Source organism: Xiphophorus couchianus, chromosome 18, assembly GCF_001444195.1.
Source record: "Xiphophorus couchianus chromosome 18, X_couchianus-1.0, whole genome shotgun sequence".
Lineage (NCBI taxonomy): Eukaryota > Metazoa > Chordata > Actinopteri > Cyprinodontiformes > Poeciliidae > Xiphophorus > Xiphophorus couchianus.
In genome coordinates this window covers 24,883,774-24,903,662 of record NC_040245.1, presented here as the reverse complement: position 1 = coordinate 24,903,662, position 19,889 = coordinate 24,883,774, and the positions used below count along the sequence as shown (strand labels likewise).

At 39.8% G+C, this 19,889-nt stretch overlaps 3 protein-coding genes across 5 annotated transcripts in view; 1 reads left to right on the top strand and 2 right to left on the bottom strand.

Moving 5' to 3' along the window:
• The first annotated feature begins 2,026 nt into the window (after nt 1–2,026).
• Nucleotides 2,027–8,075, top strand: LOC114161498 (histone H4 transcription factor). Its single transcript, XM_028044800.1, has 10 exons — nt 2,027–2,148; nt 2,467–2,646; nt 3,563–3,789; nt 3,876–3,984; nt 4,068–4,220; nt 4,320–4,394; nt 5,416–5,536; nt 5,916–6,054; nt 6,145–6,269; nt 6,939–8,075. The coding sequence occupies exons 2-10, from the start codon at nt 2,496–2,498 to the stop codon at nt 7,363–7,365; spliced, it is 1,527 nt and encodes a 508-aa protein (XP_027900601.1). The 5' UTR covers nt 2,027–2,148; nt 2,467–2,495; the 3' UTR covers nt 7,366–8,075.
• On the bottom strand, nt 7,925–14,234 carry LOC114161502 (uncharacterized). 2 transcript variants are annotated; one of them, XM_028044808.1, is made up of 6 exons: nt 13,419–14,234; nt 10,807–10,945; nt 10,603–10,689; nt 9,544–9,612; nt 9,249–9,369; nt 7,925–9,172 (listed from the first exon to the last, which is right to left on the bottom strand). In XM_028044808.1, the coding sequence occupies exons 2-6, from the start codon at nt 10,879–10,881 to the stop codon at nt 8,613–8,615; spliced, it is 912 nt and encodes a 303-aa protein (XP_027900609.1). In that variant the 5' UTR covers nt 10,882–10,945; nt 13,419–14,234; the 3' UTR covers nt 7,925–8,612. The 2 variants fall into 2 exon arrangements, with proteins under 2 accessions (XP_027900609.1, XP_027900608.1); XM_028044807.1 differs by lacking the exon at nt 13,419–14,234 and having other exon boundaries at nt 10,807–11,050.
• A 2,494-nt stretch (nt 14,235–16,728) lies between these two features.
• The window catches only part of LOC114161450 (mediator of RNA polymerase II transcription subunit 13-like), a 28,925-nt gene continuing 25,764 nt past the window's right edge, over nt 16,729–19,889 (bottom strand). For both annotated transcript variants that reach the window (XM_028044719.1, XM_028044720.1), the window contains exons 26-30: nt 19,641–19,823; nt 19,389–19,528; nt 18,635–18,799; nt 17,831–17,931; nt 16,729–17,742 (exon numbers count right to left, since the gene is read on the bottom strand). In XM_028044719.1, the coding sequence (XP_027900520.1) occupies nt 17,610–17,742; nt 17,831–17,931; nt 18,635–18,799; nt 19,389–19,528; nt 19,641–19,823 (722 nt within the window). In that variant the 3' untranslated portion in view covers nt 16,729–17,609. The remainder of the gene's footprint in view (nt 17,743–17,830; nt 17,932–18,634; nt 18,800–19,388; nt 19,529–19,640; nt 19,824–19,889) is intronic.

Here is a 19,889-nt window from a genome sequence, read left to right as displayed (position 1 = left end):
TGACATTTCTTTGACTTCTAGTCATTGCATTTTCCATTTTTACTTTAACAATGGTAAGAAAATATGTCAACCTATTTCAGTGATTCAGCAATTATTTTATTTCTTAGAAAAAAAAACAACTAAATGTGTTGCAACCCGATCTCCTGAGCCATCACGACGAGAAGAAGCAGTGTCATTTGTTTGAGAAACAAAAGGAAAAGACCTGAAACAGAACCTTAAAGGAGATCATATTCTTCTTCCTGCTGGTAGTCACATTTTTGTGATCAAGCCATCCAGACAAAAAAAAAAATCTATTAATAATTCAGCACTTACGGGCCTTGTTTTGCAGAGCACCATGAAATATTAAATATGAGCTGAGTGATGGCTCTCGTCTGCTTGGTTGGGGTTTCATCTCATTTCGTGTTCAGTTGCAGTTCGACAGTGTCCAGGATGTAAGATGTGAAGGAAACCAATCCGTGTGAGCTGTGAATGGGGAAACAGCATCCGGATGTCCGGTCAGTCAAAGATGAGTGACGGTTTATGAACTGACACACAAATGCAGCTGCTGTTCAGTACGGATAATTGTAGCATAAACAGCTTTTAAGTCAACCTTTTTTGTACGCTATCTGTATGTGTTCACGTTGGAAGACTTCGAGCTGCTACATTGCTTCATGAGGCTTGCTTTTGTGGCGTTCATGCCAGCAAATATGGACCTCTAGTGGAGACGCGTGGAATTGCACATTCACCAACTCCGGTTTCTGTGGATTATGTGTATTTTTTTTATAAGCTCCAAACTCCTAATACTGGAGCAAAACGTAACTAAAAAGTTACATTTTAGTTACATTTTGCTCCAGATGTAACTAATGTAAAACTTGAATATATTCAAGTTTTCTTGAATATATTGTTCACTTTTTGCATTTACATTTGCCTTTTTATGTGTGGTGTTTAAAGATAAATCTTTATAACAGGGCAGGATTTTGGAGGATATGGTGCCCTCAGAAGATTATAGCTAGTTTTAGGGTCCAGCTTTTCTTTTTATAATATTAGATTGATTACACGACTGATTACGAGTACACATCTTCAGCTTCCATGTGAAAGAGGAGTTTCTTTTCTTTTCTAATTGTCTTTAATTTTATATTTCTAAGAGGTTCTCCTTCATTGTTTCTAGAAATTTGTCACATCCATACTAACACATTAAAATGACTAATGTGCCTATGCCAGGTCAATAAAGTTATTCATACCTCTGAAAAAGTTTCATGCAAAACAAGAAGTTTGTTTATTATAAACAGAGATCTTACAACAGATAACTAAGAAACATCAAAATCTGTATAAATGTTTTAAAAAATGCATTTCTATTTTGATTTTTTTAAAAGGTGGCATGCTATACATACTGTATACTCTTCCCCATATTTGTAGTACTAATGTTACAACTTTCAATTTAAAAAAAAATAATTTCTGACCAGCTTTTAGCAAGTTCCGACTAGTATTTTGATTTATCATCTTTGTGATGTAGGAAGACCTCATGCCAATGGGCTAATCTACAACTCTTCAGCCACCTTCAGCAATTCTCTACCAGATCCAAGTCAGAGAGGATGGGCCAATCCAGATTGCTAGAACGACTTCTTGTCAGAAAAATCAGCTTGTCCAAGACTCTTTTAAACCTAAATTTGCCATAAATATTACATTTTGTGCTTAACTGAACATGGTTAAGAACTATAAATAAAGAAGGTGTGGTGGAACTCTTGCAAACATTATTCTAGTATTGTTTTTATGTTCTTAGGTTTGAAATGTTAAATATTTTTTTATGTTTAAATATTATACAACCTTTAAAAGGAAGGTGAAAGCTGATATAAATAATACATACTGTACCTAAACAAGCTCTAAAGCGTATTTAGCTTCATGTGGGAGGAACTGGCAAAAAGCATTTTACTCTAACATCAAAAAAGTGTCAAAACTACGAAAACGGGGCCTGAGTTCTCCACTTGAAGAAGCGCCATGTCACTGCGTGACATTTAGGGTAATTTAATAACGGAGGAAAGTAGGTGGCGGTATGCTCCTGACTCAACTCGCGGGAGCGACGAAGAAGAGCCACTTCCGTTTTCGTGCCGAAACAGGAAATAAACAAAGCTGACGAGCTGCAAGGAGGGAAGGAGAAGCAGTGACCGAGAAGTAAGAGCTGCTGAAGATTTATGTGAAAATATAAGGAAACCCCGCGTTTTTATCGCTGTATTCATAACACGACTGAAACTGTATTAAAAATGTCTACCGTCTTTTTATTTAAAAAAAAAAAACAACAACATAAATGTGGTAACTTATTCCAACTTCAGCAACGGTTATGAGACTGTTAGCCAAATTTCGAGTAAACGTAACTAATAATTGGTTCAGACAGCAACTAATTTCCTGTTAGATTGATTTCGTAGCGAAGGTTTTTGTTGTGAAAATTAAAAATAAAATAATAATAATAAAATTGGGATTGTTTGTTTTTAGCTGCGTCGGAGGAGCACTGATCGCTTATCATGATGACGACGAAGAGGCTGGAGAGCTTCGAGGTGGACTGTGAGTGGGACTCCTGCAGCTTCAAGGGCCGCAGCATGGAGGAGCTGAGCGACCACATGTCCCTGCACCTCAGGGATTATCTGGGAGACAAGGACGCCCTGGAGGAGCTGGGTGCGTTTTGCAGGAAACTACATGTTAGAAACCTCTACGTTAGAGGAAAGGACTTCGCGTTGAAGTTGCCTTAAAACGGGTCGTTGGGATTCGGGAGATTATTGCATCTAAATAAATAAGAATATCATCAAAAAGGGACATTATTTTAGTATTTCGATTGAAAAAATTAAGCTGGTATATTATAAACACTCATAAAACATTAAGAACATGTAGAATCTCGCTTGTAAATATTATTTATTATTATTTTTTAATGAATTTCCAAAAGGAGAACGCTGCTGAATTAGTTTGTTCCAACTGTACTTTTTTTTTTTTTAACAAACAAGCAACACATCTTGCAAAAATATGCAAGCTATTTGGAGAGCTGTTCCTTGGGAATCTGGGTTGTTTATGAGTCAGTTTATCCTGTGGCAATACTCCATTTTTTTTTACACACTTGTGGCCTTTTTGTCTGTAACCTCCTTTCATTTTGTTCCCACAAAACGTACTTAAATTTTGCGTATCGGTAACCCGGTCACAATAACAAGTTTTGCTGGACGATAAATTAGATAGATGGATAAATACTTTACTTACTCTGAGGGAAATTCTGTATATTCAAGTCGCCTGTAAAACATCAGCACACACAAAAATAAAAACCCTATATACATGCTTATGGGCATTTTATTAAGGTTAAACAAGCTTTTCTGTGGTGAAATATAACTTTTTAATACAAACAGAAAATTATTCTGGCTGGTTTTTAAAAAAAATCTTTATGTAAAAATCAAAAATAAGAAAATCTTTCTGAGATAATTTACAACAGGCGTTAAAAATGCATAACACCTTAGTATCTTTTAATTAGTATGATATTTAAGGGGGGAAACTTAACATACAAAATGTGCTGATGCCGCCTTTTTAATTGCTGCTCTCTGTTTCACTTCAGACGAGTTTGCTTGTCTGTGGAGCGGATGTGAGTTCCTCTCCATGGGCAGCCCCACAGAGCTGGAGGTTCATGCCTACTTCCACAACTACCACGGAAAACTCAAGTTCATCGGCTCACAGCTGCTGACGTCCCGCCCCGACCTCCCCGGCTGCAACCAGGGCTCGCACAGCCACAACCTGGTGCCAGAGGGCTCCGAGGGATACGTGTGCCAGTGGGAGCATTGCGACGTGGGTGCTTTTGTCCGTGGAAGTCGCTGCTTGTTTAACTATTATTGATTATTATAAAGAGTGCTTTTTAAAAAACTTATTTGCAGAGCACTTTTAACAATCCCGAGTGGTTCTACCGCCACGTGGACAACCACGTAGAAAGTGCCGAGCAGCAGTCTCTTTCACAGCAGCAGGCGCTCTTCTGCAGCTGGGCAGGTAGGACGGGAGGGGAGGAGTACTCGTCGGTTGCCATGTTGCCGCGTCAACGCGCTAACGGCCCCTTCTTCGTTCCGTCCCAGGGTGCGACGCCTTCTTCAAGATAAGGTACCGTCTGAGGGAGCACATGCGGAGCCACACTCAGGAGCGACTGGTGGCCTGTCCCACCTGTGGCAGCATGTTCTCCAGCAACACCAAGCTGTTCGACCACCTCCAGAGGCAGGCGGAGCCCATAGGTGGGAACACACCGTTTGTTTTTTTTTGGAGTATTGAAATGTTTTTAGGGATGCTATGTATTTGCTAATGTAATTTTTTTTTAACTCTAATTGAATCAGAATCCCTTGTGTGTGAACATTGTGGCAAAGCTTTTCCCAGTGAGAGGCTCCTGAGGGATCACATTCGCCAGCACGGTAAAAAACAGCCATCAGTTTATTACCAAATACAGGTTATTTTCTGCTGTCTGTGTTTATGAGACGAATCATACTTGAAATGTTTTTGCCTAAATAGGTGTTTAAATTTAGACCAAAATAGAGATGGGTGATATAGATTTAAAGATAAATCTGTAGAGAATTTAAAAAAAATCTTTACCACAGTATTTGTAGTAGCATTGTGATAATAATAAAAGGGGACTAAAATAACTATTTATTACTTCTTTTTTAGGCAACTGTCTGGGTGTGACACAGCAATCATAGTCCCACAAAAACAAATATTTCTCATGAAAAACATTCCTGTATGTAATATGCTTTTTATGTGACACCAGTCACATAATGAAGAATTATTTGTATCATTAAGCTGCACACAGTGACTGCATTTACGGTAACCATGTTTTCAAATTTATTGCTGCACCTTTATTAACAAAACTATGACTTTTAAATCTCCTGAGAAAAGTCTCCTGAGAAAACTGGTAGATGAAATACGAAGTGATCATGTTCTCCAAGCTTTCTGGTTTTCTTGTATTGTCATGGTAACAAGGACCTCATCTTCTCATTAACTTATGCTCTAAAGTACACCTTAGTGCACCCAAATCTTCTGTATTAAAATAAGACTAAATACAGCAAGTGTTTTCAAGTGAAGACTGATCTAGATCTTGTTTTTATTACTGAGAAGAATTGAAATGATTTTCTTCAGTTGGGCCCAAAATAATTCTCCATGACAAAGTTTTGATTCTATGATCCTACTTCTAAAAAAAAAAAAAAAAAAAAAACATGGTTTAAATAAAATTGTTTATGCTTAGTGTATCGTTGAGTAGGTAGAAAAACGAAATAAATCACAACATTTTTGGTGATTTTAGTTTTAAAACCTGTGTGGCCCAGTTTTGAGTGGATGATTTTGCCCCACGTGACAGAATAGAAGCGCTAAACGTGTTAGCATGCCGTAAATAGTCCTGCTGGGCGTTGTTTGTAAAAAACTGTGGGTCTGTTTGGTTCGCAGTGAATCAGGTCAAGTGTCCGTTTTGCGATATGACCTGCACCACGTTAGCAGCTCTGAAGATCCACATCCGCTTCCGCCACTGTGATGAGCGACCGTTTCCCTGCGACTTCTGCGACAAAAGGTAGACGTCCAAAACTGATCCTCGTCGTCCTACAGTGGGAAGATTTCTTTTTTTTTTTTTTCTTGTAGTGGTGAAGATGCAGCAGGGCGTTTCAAGTAATCACATTTGTTAGTCAGTTTTGCTTTTTACTCAAAACAGTCATAAAAACAACATTGTAGTCAAGGACAATTATTTATTGGCCAATATAATGACAGTAAGTTTTTTGTTTGTGTTTTTTTTTTACAGAAAGTAAGTCAAAAAAGAGGCATAACAAAGGCATTTTGTCCCAACATGCCTGTTTTATAATGTTTCACAGACATTTCTTGCTGTAAAAAGTCGGTTTCTGAACCAATTCGGGCTCATTCTAAAGCTGTGTTAATTTTTTTTTTTTTTATGACAGGTTTAAAAACCAACGTGATCTCCAGAAGCACACAGATGTTCACAATGAAGGCACCGTGTATCACTGCACAGTGGAGGGTTGCGATTATTCCTGCTACACGCTGCAAACCGTGAACCATCACTTAAAGAGAGTTCACGAGGTCAGTCAACCGTGCATAAGCTGTGGACCCGCTGACACAATGACACGTTTTTAAGATATTTTATTAAAATGATTGACTTTTGGCCAACAGGCTGGCGGGATGTCGAAATATAAGTGTCACATCTGCGATAAGGTCTTCTCCTGGTGTTACACGCTCACGCTTCACCTCCGAAAGAAGCACGAGCTGAAGTGGCCCTCTGGGCACTCACGCTTCAGGTAAACATTTAGCCGAATGTGCCTTTAATCATGCCCACTGCATGATTCTGCCATGACTGTTTTCAATTATAAGGAATGTTTGTACATGTGATTTTTTTTCTGGTGCTTTCAACCTAAAATTTTGTGCATTATTTTTGCTCTGCTCTGTCAGATAAAATCCTGATGCAATAAACTGTTTGTAATGTGAAAAAAAAATCAAAAGGTTTGAACTTGGGACAAGCTTTGAAAAGCAGCTCAGACTGCAAATGTTAAATTTGTTAAAGCTGCTGTATGTAGCTTTTATAAACTTTTTATTATTATTTTTGTTAAAACCGTCACTTGTTACAGTATAATGTGAAAGAAAATTTGTGGAAAAACAAAACAAAAAAACGAGCTAGCCTAGCAGAGAGCATGGTGGACGGTGTGAGCAGCTTACACTAGCATGATTGACAGTGCTAAGACCCTCCTCCTGGCTCTGATTGGTTGTGTCTGACTGTAGCTCTGCAGATAGTCATAGGGCCACCTGTAGAACAGCCTGTTCTTTTTTCACAGATCTTGTCTCACAATGTAGTGATAATTTTAGCAAATATGTAGAAAAAATATATATTATAAAAGTCACCTACTGCAGCTTTAATGCTTAAAAGCTGCCGCAGTACAATTAGGCTAATCAATAACATGGTTTGCACACAGATACAGGAAGGACGTCGACGGCTTCCTAAAAGTAAACATGGTGCGCTTTGAGACTGTCGAGGTGACGAAGGAGATAATGAAGAACATGGCCGAAAAGCCGCGCAACCTTCTGCAAAGTCAGAGAGCCAACAGCTCGAAGAAGAAAGCCGCCACCGTCGCCCCGGAGAGCGGCCGCAGCTCCCCCACCGGTTCCTCCTCGCCCTCTTCCAGCTCCTCCTCCTCGTGTTCCTCAGACCTCTCCGGAGGGGAGGAAGCGTCGTCCCAGCACAGCCCCAGAGGAGCAGACTCCCCGGTCTACTGCATGATGACGACCATTCCTCACATCGACGACGAGCCCGGAGGAATATCGCAGGACGGCTGCGGTACGTCCGGTGCCGTCCAGGCTCTGACGGAAGTCGCGAGGGGTCTCGGGATGGACGTGGTTTAGTTGCTCGGAAATGTCCAGCTGAGACAGTTATGTAGCGCCGCTTTTTTAAAAAATTTGTTTTGGGGGGTTTTTTAGCCTCGGAGCTGACAGCAGAAAGCTGACAGTTTTATTTTTAGTAGAAACCTTCTGCCCTGTGCGCTTTTTCCCCAAAGTGACCCATTCCATTTTAAAACTACGTTTATTGTCGGGGATGTCATTGTCCAGATTATTGTCCAGACTTCAGGCTGCGCTTCTATGAACAAAACCAGAAAATGCACTGCAATAGTTAAGCACCTGTGTCAATGTATTCTTTAGATATTTGCTCATCTAAAGATTTTATTTTTCATATCATGGTCAAATATGGTATATTTATAGAAGCATAAACATTTTTTATTATTTTTTGCTCTGTTGCACTGAAATATGTTAACTATTGGGAACTTTTTGTAAGGTGAGAATTGGATTCCAACTAAAAAAACATGAATTCAATACACTCAATTTTTCTTGAGGAGGCCATTCATTTGTGATGAGAACTTATTTATTGAACTGTGCAAACATTTTAAGCCATTTCCAATTTCTTTACATTTTGCTACAGTTAAGTAGCAAAATTAATTTAGTCTTTTAAAGTGGTTTTGTCTGAGGGTTTCATTTTGATATTTGCTTGTTTCTCCATTAGCAAAATGGAGAAACCTGCCTTATGCTAGGAGGTATTTGTGAGCTGAGTGGTTGGGCTTAAAAAAAAACAAACAGAATATCTGTATTAAAATCGTACTCCATCAAATAAAAAAAAACAAAATAAAACAAACGAAGAACCCAAGAAATGCAATGCATGAGAATTCCTGGTTAATATTTGTGTTCTTAGCCAGCCATGGGTGTCTTTACAACTTAAAAGTGATATTTTAAAGCAAATTAAAACTGAATATGAAACTACTATGTCGTATTAAGGCCATTGTAGATCTTAAAAAAAAAATCTAGAAATTTTCTAGACAAAACTTGGAAATTTCAATGGTTGAAAGTTCTCAATTTTTGAAACTCCAAGTTTGTTTTGTATCAAATTTCCAACTTTTTCTAGAAAATTTCTGAGACTATTTTTTTTTTTTTAAAAAGTCTTTTTTGGCTCTCTTGTAGAAACCTGGTTTTTAGAGGAATGACATTTGTCATCAAAACATTTAGAGCAGATTAAGGACTACAAGCATTCTCTGTTGTAGAAACGATCAGCTCTCTGGTTTTTAGAAGTCCAGAAGGAAAAAAGCCAGAATGAGAGTTATGCTCTACAGCAGGGACAGAAACGACGGGGGCGTGTTCTGGTCTGGAAGGTAAACAGAGTCCAGAGGAGAGTAAACATGAGGTGCCAACGTAGGCGGAAACCGCTCACAGAAATACTCTTTGAAGACTTTCTGCCTCAGATGGACATCCACTCTGTGGCTCCATGCTTGCTCCCATGATGCAGTTTGGTAGAGATGCAGCTCTGTACCCGGGTAAGAGACGCATGTGCAGCAACAGGACGCGCACAGCCTGCTGATGCTCGTTGGCTGAGCCTGCATCCTGCTTGTGGAAGGGTCTGTAGAAGGTGCAGTGAATAAAGACGGGTCAGGCCGCTCGTCTTCCTGCTTCAGCCTCTTCACGCCGTCGGAGCTGCAGCCCTCCGGGTGCCGCTTCCTGTCGAGGGAGCCGCTCGTCGGGTTGGTTTGGCAGCCCTTGGGTCTCTCCAGATCCGCTTTCTCATTGGGGCGGAAAGCAGGTGTAGATGGGTGAGGTTCCGGTTGATCGCTCGGGTTATGGCCGGCATTTATTGCTTTTTCTCTTCCTGCTGTGCTTCTAAACGCAGAATCTAAAAGCAGACGGAAAAGAGCGCGTTTTAAAAACTACAATTTCAGTCGCAGTGAGCATTTCAGGACTATACTCGCCTAAATATGGGCGTCTGCGGGAGGGCTGGGGTTGTTTAGGCTGCTCCAAGTCTAGCAGGTTTGTGATTGGAAATTTCATCACCGTCTCCTGAGGAAGACTTTGGGATTTCTGATGCATTTTCTGTCAAGTCCATCATAAAGAAAATTTTTTTTGCTTTTTTTTTGCCATACAAGCACAATAAATAAATAAATAAATCATTGCAGCATTTTCAAAATAATTTGTAATTCAGCTGTGTTGAAATTTAAACTTCATTTGTGTTCTTTTTTACATCGAAAAATACATAAAGTTAGATACCTTGAGTTGTTTGTGGTAATAAATCCTCCATGCAATATAGACATGTAGACAACTGCTGCTGCTTCTTGTCTGGGGGGAAAAAATAAATGAGCCAACTGCTATGCTAGTTTTAAATCAAAGATATCTCAACGTATATATTTTTCTTTTAACCAATTTAACCCTAATGTTTAGCTCTTAATATGGACTTTTGTCTGCCTCGCAAAATTGTTCATATCATTAATACGTTTTAAAAATGTTCTGCCAGTAAAAATCTGAAAAGACGAGACGTGTTCAGCCGATTTGAGTCGGAACCAGGTTTTGCTCCGAGTTTGAACGTTTCTTTCAGAGTTGGGTCACATTCGGGAGAGAGACTGTAAACAAGTTTTATCTTGTTTACTACAGTTCAATGTGCCACATAAAGAATTTTGAATGTTGTACAGAAGTTGTAAACCCTGACTCATTTCACTAGAGTTCTTCTTCTTCGATTAATGTTTTGATTACCTGGGACGTCACGCGAGGTGGACGGCCATCTTTCCTAGGTCAGCAACTGTAGCTTACTTATTCCATTTTTTGCATGATGGATTGAAAAGTCCTCTCTGTGAGATGTTCAAACATTTGAACTGTAGTTTTATAACGCAACCCTGCCTTAAATGTCTATTACTCCATCTCTGTTTCTTGGTCCACCCTAATATTCTCCAGAAAACGTCTGATTTGGTTCACTCCCCGCCAGGTGTATTAATGTAAAGTAGACTGAACACACACAAGCATGGCAAGCATTTTGAAATGTTATGTTATAAAAAGAATAAAAACTATGCATAACTCTCCTTCAAATTCTTAATTATACTGCATTTTGTGTTGCTCTTAAACATAAAAATCCCAATAAAATACAGCAAAGTTGAAAAATTGTTGACTTTGCTTTTGACGAAAAAGAAAAAAAGACATGAAAAGATCAGTTCTGTGGTTCTTGAAAATGTATCGAAAGGTACAACGCGTGCATATGTGGCATCCATTTTGAATATGTGTCAAAAATATATGTAGCGTATTGACAGATTAGTTTTGATCCCAGTTTCTTGGACTCACTGCGGATCTGGAGGACTTCTGCGCTGCTTGGTGAAAGGCTCTGTCAAAGTACGGCCTCTGTGTTCGTCCGGGAGGCTGCAGGCCGAACTGGAAAGATGGAAAAGATGACTGGTTTCAGTGGCAGTTGGGTCGAAACACCGACAGGACCGTCAAATGTGACGTCCAGTTTAAAAAACAGAAGAAAAAAAATATTAATCTCCTTACATTTCTGTCCTGGTATCCCATCAGTGGGTAGGCCGGGGGTCTGGCTGGGAGGGGCGTGAAGGCGTGCCGATTCATGTTGACGCCAGTAAATTTGACCTGAGTGAAGTTGCACCCCACAGTGGTTGACCTCTGATGACCCCTAGAGAACATTTGTTTTAATATCTTTAGAATGATAGCGGCACAAACGAAAATTTTTGCTGCACAAACGGAGTCGAGTTAATCGACACCCATTTCGTCTGATTTGAAGAAGGTGTGTGTGTAGGGGGGGCTGGTTGACCTTTGATGACCTCTAGAAACATTTCTTTATATCTTGAAAATGATAGTAGCACAAACAAAAAATTTTGCTGCACAAACGTTTGACACCAATTTTGTCTGATTTGAAGAAGGTGTGTGTGTAGGGGGGGCTGGTTGACCTTTGATGACCTCTAGAAACATTTCTTTATATCTTGAAAATGATAGTAGCACAAACAAAAAATTTTGCTGCACAAACGTTTGACACCAATTTTGTCTGATTTGAAGAAGGTGTGTGTGTAGGGGGGGCTGGTTGACCTTTGATGACCTCTAGAAACATTTCTTTATATCTTGAAAATGATAGTAGCACAAACAAAAAATTTTGCTGCACAAACGTTTGACACCAATTTTGTCTGATTTGACGAGGGTGGGGGAGCCGACTTTACTCGGGTGTAAATTTGAGATGCAGACAAAACGATTATCAGAATATTATACCTTCTACAAATCAGCTTTATATCCAGTCACTTATGTGGGCGGGAGCCACTTTTCGCCTGACAAACAACACAGTATCTCGTTACAGAAGATTGCATTACAAATGGTAATCCTGTTCTGCTAATCAGAGTTAATCCATTTATTAAGTTTAAAATGTATCCACTCCAAGGACACCTGATTAGCAATTAGTTTGGAATACCAACGCCGTCTGTCGGGGTGACTCGGTTTAGCAAATATTTGTCCCAGATTTGTGGCAAACAGAAGCTGAATGCAGCTTCTCCATGTTTGGTTCTGGTTCTGGGGAAGCAGAGATCAGAACCAGAAGAGCTGAGAGGCCTGGAAGGTTGATACAACAACAGCAGATCTTTAATGTATTGTGGTGCTAAGCCTTTTAGTCAGGTATAAACTAATAAAAAAATATTTTAAAGTCTATTCTCTGAGCTCCAGAGAGCCAGTGTGGGGACTGTAGAACTGGAGTGATGTGCTCTGGCTTCCTGGTTTTAGTGAGAACGTGAGCAGCAGCGTTCTGGATCGGCAGCAGCTGCAGGTTTTTTTTTTTTTTTTATGCTGACCTGTGAGGATGCTGTTACAGTTATCAGTGCAAGTAAAGATAAATGCATGGATGAGTTTCTCTAGATTCTAGTTTCTCTTACTGGGACATTAGTCCCCTAAGCCTGGATATGTTCCTCAGGTGATAGAAGACTGATTTTGCAATTGTCTTTATGTGGCTCTGAAGGTTCAGGTCAGAGTCCATCACTTCTCCCAGATTTCCCGCCCCATCTCTTGTTTCCAGGTATCCTAGCTGTGCGTTGACTCTAGATCGTTCCTCTTCATGCCCATAGACGATAACTTGAGTTTTGTTTCTATTTATCTGAAGAAACTAATGACACATCAATGCATTGATTTGTTCCAAGCATCCACTCAGCGATGTCGCCTGGTGACATCGTAACGTAGAGCTGCGTATCGACTGCATAATTAATCTCGTCTGTTGCAATCTGAGCTAGAGGGAGCATGTAGATATTTAAAAAAAAAAAAGAAAAGAACTGCTGCGCATGAGCGGAAAGATAAACGGACAAATAACAACAGAAAAAACAGAAATGTCAGAAAACGGGTTCCGTAATCTGTTTTTGACAAATGTACCGACTTGCAAGATTTCTACTGTTATGATTTAGTTTTCCATTCAGAAAAAAAACCCCAATTACTGATCGTGGAAAGGTTGATGAACAAAAGCATCTGCAAGTGAATCTTTAATAAATGCAGGAAAGATCACTGCTGATATTTTATTTGGTTTTTAAGTGAATAGTTTGGGAAAACATTTAAGATCGTCTCCCATGACGCATTTACTGCTCGACAGTAAACAGCTTTGTTTATAAGTTCAAGTTTTTCAATCCTTGCAAATTATTTTGTCTGACTCTAGATGAAAAATTAAAGAAAACGTTTCTATAAAGAAGCAGAGACGAAGCACTGCTCCTATGAACAAATTAATCTAAAAGCCTGACCTGTTTTTTTCTTCTTTTTTTAAAAAAAAAAAATCATGACAGGATTAAATCAAGATTCCACATTGAATGTTTTCATCCCTGCCGTCACAAGGATCAGCAACGGAAAGAATTCAAGGTTTCATGATTTCGAATAAGTGAAAATATCCGTCAGTGGAGAAATACAGACTTAAAACAAGCTTATTTGTCTTGCCAAAAAGTTAAGTTTTAAGTTATTTTTGTCTTATTTCAAGACCAAGAACTTAAATAAGCAATTAAGTAAACAAGCATACAATTTTGCATTTTTGCCGTGCAAAACCTCGACCCACCTTATCTGGTCTGGCGAATTTAGTGATAAAGTCAGACAGAAAATCTAGAAAACAAACATATTTCTGCCATAAATCTCAGTCCTACCTGAGCAGGGAGCTAAAGTAGCGTCAAATCCCGTCCCTCAGTTAAAGTCCACGTCTCGGCCAGGAGCATCCAGAAGCTCTCTCTTCATCGCATCCGAGCCTCAGCATCTCACACACGGCGCCGATCCAGTTCTGTTTGTCTCAGTCTGTTCCTGTGAGCCGGTGTCGGCTCTCTGCGGCCGGCCCGGGCCAATTAGTCAGTGTTACTTATCAACACCAGCAAAGACCATTAACTACTCCCAGCTGCTTATGCTAATCTAATCAGCCCTATAAACCTTTCTGATTGAGTTTAGGGGGAAGACGGCTTACTGTGGCAGCCAGGAGTAAGAGGAGACGCAGCAATTTGAGACGAGAATGGAATATACTTACATTTAGCTCTAGGCCCATTGTTTCCCACTTTTTATGACACGTTTGAAGATTTTAAATGGCATAACAAACATAATTTTTATCTTGCTTGGTGATATGATTTTCAGAAACATTGATATTTTTTGCTCTGATTATTACGGTTGAGAATTTTCCTCGGAAGGATCTCGATTCTCCCCTTAAAGATGGTTTTTCTTCTTCTTGCTGAAAGGCAACAGCAATGCAAAACCAAAATTGATAACAATACTATCCATCCTGTAGCAAGTTTGGAAAGTTTGGGTTTTTTTAATGCCGATATCTTGCGAAGGCCAAGCGCTAGCACTATAACTCAATTTTTTGTCTTTTTTTTTTTTTTTAAAGATAGAATATGAGAATTTGAATTGATTAAAGGACCAGGCATTTAACAGAAGTTATTGAAAGCCAACAAAAATAGCATCACAGTCCAATTTTTTTTTTATTTGACAAAAAGAAAAATGAAAAAGAAAAAAAGGAGAAAAAAAATCACCACCTTTTTTGACATAAAATATCAGTTTTGGCAAAATGTTTTTTTTTTTGTAAAATGAAATTGATTTAGTTGGCTAATGAGGCCCTATTTTCATCACAATATTCTAGAGTACGATGTTTATTATTTTTGTGTTTTTTTTAAGAACAGAAGGCGTCTGAGCCAAACGGTATCATGTGAGGTCACCGTTAAGCTTTACAAGCGGGCCGCCATTAATCAAAGTAGGAAAGAAGCTCTGTTTCCTACTTTGATTAGGAAAGTAGGAATACTGCTCCCGACTGTTACTGGGAGCGGAAACAGTCTGTCAAACAGTCAACAGTCAAACTTTGGGGTTTCTCGTTTAAACGTCCCGTTTCCACAGGGGCGTAACTACATACTTTCTGAGGTGTATGCGAACATGTCATTCGCCCCCTTCCCCCGCGACATAAACTTGTACAACTCATTTTTAATTAAAGAATCAATAATAATAATAATAATAATAAATAGCTAACCTGAATATTTACAACTCTCTTGTTGATACACTGACATTACTTACCTTCTGTCTTTCAACCACTTTGAGAAGCTTTTCTTCGTCTCTCCAACATCTTTATCCTTCCCTCTCTTCTGTTTTCTGTTTTGTGCCCCGGAGGTTTATCTGCCGCCCCATCTTTAGCTCCCTGTAGTCGATTGCATTCTTACAATTCAAATTTAAAAGGAAAAAAAACGGCCTCAGCGCGTTCTGAAGGGCCGCTGCCCAAGCTGCCATATGGGAGGGGAGAGCGGCTGGCAGGAGGGGAGGGTGCTGTTCCTCTGTTATTGATCATTTCATACACAAGCAGCTGTTAAGTACATAAAATGCTGACTAGAAAAAAAATTCCCCACGTCGTTTTTGCGCCCCCTCTAATGCAGCGCCCCCTATGCGTTGCATACACTGCATACCCACTTTCTGCGCCACTGCGTTTCCACGAAATGTGCGGCCCGCCTCAGGGCTGGTTGTCCCGTACGCGGCATTCAGACGACGTGGGCCACCCTTCGACCGGATCCCATTAAGAGGAACATGAGGAACATAAGATGGTGATTGGATGAGGCTTTGGGATGACATGTTCTCCTTGATTAGCTAATTCCATTCTCACAACCGCCTCAATCCTGTTAGTGTGGGCAGGGTTAGGGCTGCCACGCTGCTCGCCCGGAGAACAGAACTCCACCCGCGATAAGCCACGTCTCCACCGGGTGCCAGGGCTCATTGGACCGGCCTCAGCGGCTTCTGGGGAAAAAAACAAATAAGTAAATGAGCTTCAAAGTCAGCCTCTCGTGTGTTTTCTTCTCGGCGTATAATACAATCGATTCTGCCATCAATACCTAAAAAGTGAAAGTGAAAATAGTTTGCTCTTAAAAGTATGACCAAGTTCATAGTTTTCCTTCTTTCTTTTTTTTAACAATACAACAGTCAACATAGAAATGTAAATTTGGGGCATTCAGTGATTTTCCTGAATTATTTATTTATTTTTTTTTTCCAGTTAGCGATGATGTTTTCAAAGTAGAACTGGGAAGCCTACACACGTTTGTATTTGTTGTGTGCATTAGGTTTAAAATGAATCATTTAGTCCTCCAAAATGGCTCTTCTGACAGGAAATAATAATGTAGTAATCCAGTCTCTTTAATCTCATGGAGTTAAGAATTAGGGTTATGATAATGAAAACTTCCAACCCGAACACCTGATGATGTTCAGGTGGGAACATCATCAAGGATGACTCAAAGTCACTGGAAGAATATAAAATCAGCAGTTAGAATAATTGTTCATTTAAGTGAAGGATGCAAATAATTTCATCTTTCTACTTTTCTGATAAAAACAAATCCAAAGTGAAATGTGTATTTTGTGAGAAGTGGCTGCCGAATCTTTTTGATTAAATGAAAATCAAAATCTGCCATCGGCAAAACTAATTTTGGGTGTATATATATATATTTTTTAAATTTTAACAAATATTAGTCTGAAAGTGTGTCCCTAAAATCAATCAGTTGTGGCCCTGACAGTTTAGGTCTAAATATTTTGCAGCCTCTTTCCATCTTCCCCGTCTCTCTGCTGTAAATAAGCATCCCTGATGATAACGTTGCTACCGCGATGTTTCACTGTGGGATCGATATTTCATCACCAAAAACAAAATAAAAAAAACTCTGGGTTGAACTGAGCCTCATTTCCACATCTTTTGATTAGTAAAAAAAAAAAAAGACGTAAAAATTTTTACTCCCAATTCGCATTTCAGTTCCACTTTGCTGCGTCACGTCCTACAAAACACCGATAAAATACGTCGACAATGTGTCAAAATGTGACAAAGTTCCAGGCTAAATGAAGGTCCAGTCAGAATATTTTTTTTTGCAAGGTTTTATAGGCCGACTCATTTTAGTCCCAACATCCTGCGTTTCTCAGTGAAAGTGAAAATGCCGAGTGTCAAAAGTCACCAACACGCAGTAAGGTAGACGCACTTTATTCCTAAAACAGAAGCTGCACCATCAGTAGCGGCACACAGGTATATGTACACATATACACACACAATTACCTAAATCTGTTATATAAAATATATAATCTGACAATGTACCTTTAATTCCTCTTCAGAGCTCATCGAGTTACTGTGCGAGAGAGAGACAGACAGACAGACGGATAGAAAAGTCTCATCCACTCACTGGGTGGGGAAAAAAATAAAAAGAAAAATGCCCAGGCCAGTTTTTAACTTCATTTTTACAGCATGGCAATAAAAAGGGATGTATCCCCCCTTTTGAAAAAATAAGATTCTAACAGCAATCTACAGCAAATTCACTGTAACAGGTCTCTCTCTCTCTCTCTCTCTGTCCTCCAATTGAGAAAAAAATTACACTTCTTAAACCAATTCCTTTACAGCGAGATGTACACACCCTCTAGGATTTGGAATATATAAAAGATATTAAGCATTAAAAATTCCACATTTAAAAACTTACAATAAATAATATATGCAGGCATTTTATTAAGATAAGTTTTCTTAGATTGCAATCTACTGTCATTAAAAAGAAGATGTTTTTTTTATTTTTATTTTTTCCTCCTTTACGAAATTTCCCTCGTTCATCCAAAATGCTAAAAATGGATTCTTGGCATTTGATTGATTGGGGGCGGGACCTTTCCAGGTCGGTGTGTGAAGATAGACGTACACTGGGAGAAGGGGCGGAGGGCAGGAGGAGGAGGAAGAAGAAGAGAGCGCCTTTGCCACGTTCGCTCCTGACGGGAGTGTGACGTGCGCAAAGGACAAAAAATAAAAATAAAAAAATCCAGAGTTTGTCTTCGTGATTCCTGGGATCAGCAGTTTGATCTCGTTAAGACTTTCAGAGCATGTTCATGATGAAGTTGTAGATCTGTGTGAGCACCACGAAGTGAACGGGCAGACACGAGCGTCGGTCCTGAGTGGCGGGGTTGCACGTCAGCCAGGAGAGGGCGTTGTACTGCTCCAGGACAAATCTAAAAAAAAAAAAAAAAAAAAATTTTAAATATTGAGGAGCGACAGATCTCATCGTTCCTCTTTAGAGTGGACGGTTTGGTTTCCTACCTGAGCACGTCGGAGGTGTGGTTAGAGTCCAGAGGGTGGGAGTGTTTACTGTGCAGGAACTCGTCTGATTGGACAGCAGAGACGTGCAGGTGCAGAGATGCCTGGGAAAACGGTGCAAGTACAGACTGACTCATTCATGTCTTCCAATAGTCAAAAGGACTAAACTTATGTTTAAAAAACCCTATGTATTTGGAGTAATCCATTAATCATGATAAATCAATTATTGAAATAGTCCTTAACTAAATTAGTAATCGATTAATCCTTAAGCATACAGAATAAAAAAGGCCATTTGCTGAAACACAGAGCAGTAATTAAGCCAAGATTTTACAAATATATATATTTTGCATTTATGATAAAAACATTTTCTACCCAGAAATCCTCGAGTGGCATTTTTAGCTTCGCCTAGTTCAAAATCTTTAAAAATAAAAGAAAGTCTTCCTAGCACCTTTTGCTGTCCATTACTAGACAGTATTTTTTTTTTTTTTTTTAGCTGCAGACACATTCTTTGCTACAAATGATCAAACGTTCATTAAAGGAACACTGTTATCGCATTGAAGGCAATACAGAACATTTTTATTCAAGTACGCAATTGATTTGCTTAATTGCATCTTTTAATGCGTTTCGAATATTGTGTAAAAAAAAAAAAAAAAAAAAAAAAGTTAAATAAATAAAAATGTGCAAACTGTGCACATTTTAAAAAAAATACAATTAATCGTCAAATAAATCGACAGAACAATCAATTTCTAAAATAACCGCCAGCTGCAGTCCTAATTTGTACTGAAAATACTAAAGTAAGCAAAGCACCTTGAGGAAGAGCGGACACTGATTCTGGGCTTCGGGACAGGTGGACCAGAACCAGTCGGGCAGCGGCCCCGCCTTCGCCGTGGAGATGAAGTAACCCAGAGCCATGGGCTGCTGCAGGATGCTGAGAGCCTCCTCGTGGGACTCCATCCGATCCGCACCCTGGCCCTGACGGCACAAACACCAACACATCGACTCGCACTGTGCTCAGAGTTTTATTGAACCACCAGGATCAACACAGACGCAGCTACTAGATTCTGCTAGTTTTCTACTTCAAAAAAACACAAACAAAACGACACCACATTAAAGTAACTATTGAAATGAGTCATTTTAGGCTTTTAAAATGGACTGAATCACTTTTTTTCCCCCAGTGTGAAGTGATGACATCCACCACTTCAATTTGGAAAAAAAGAAAGACTCACTTTTTGTAGCTAATCAGTAACAATATGCTGACATGGCGCTGCTCTTGAGTACATTTTGAGCTCATTGAGTAAATTTGATTTTTGAGAACTCCTTCTCTGTATATCGTTATGTAGATTCTGGAACAATCTTAACCATTAGTCCTACGCACAATAGTAGGAAAACTGAATTTCCGATCTCAACCACTTCCCAGAGATGGCGAGAGTATGTATGTAGATGTCGAGCTCTTGTGGATGGGGGGAAAATACTCATGAGTTCAGACTTGTTGACCCGGTCTTTTCATAAAAGGGCCCAAATGAAAAACGACATTCATTTCAGACTCTTCGTTTGGACCGACCTTGCCCGCTTCTCCGTGGTGGTAGTGGTGTCCCGGAGAGTGGCCGGGCGAGGTCGTCGGGGAGTTGGGCAGGATGTTGATGAGCTCTGGATCCATGTCGCTGCCAAACAAGTCAAAGATTCCCATCCCCTCGGATCCGTCTGCAAGCGGGGGGGGAAAAAAAAAAAAAAAAAGAAGAGAGAAACGGTTTGATTCATGGCAACGGAGACGATCTGATGGGACGCCGACGGCTCTTTGAGGGCGGAGGCCTACCGGGGTTGATGTGGTTGAAGCTGATGTCGATGGGCTCCGTGGTGTTGGTGTTGACCTGCACCATGGCCGACGTGGGGAACACCAGGATGTGCGTGCAGGACGTGTCCTGCGGCGTGCTCAGCTGGGACGTCTGCATGTTGAGGGTGGTGCTGCGACCGAACACCGAGCCGGTCGACACGGAGTCTGAAACGCCGGCGGATTTATATCCGTTTAAAAACAAAGTAACGGAAGCACTTTTTTTTTTTTTTT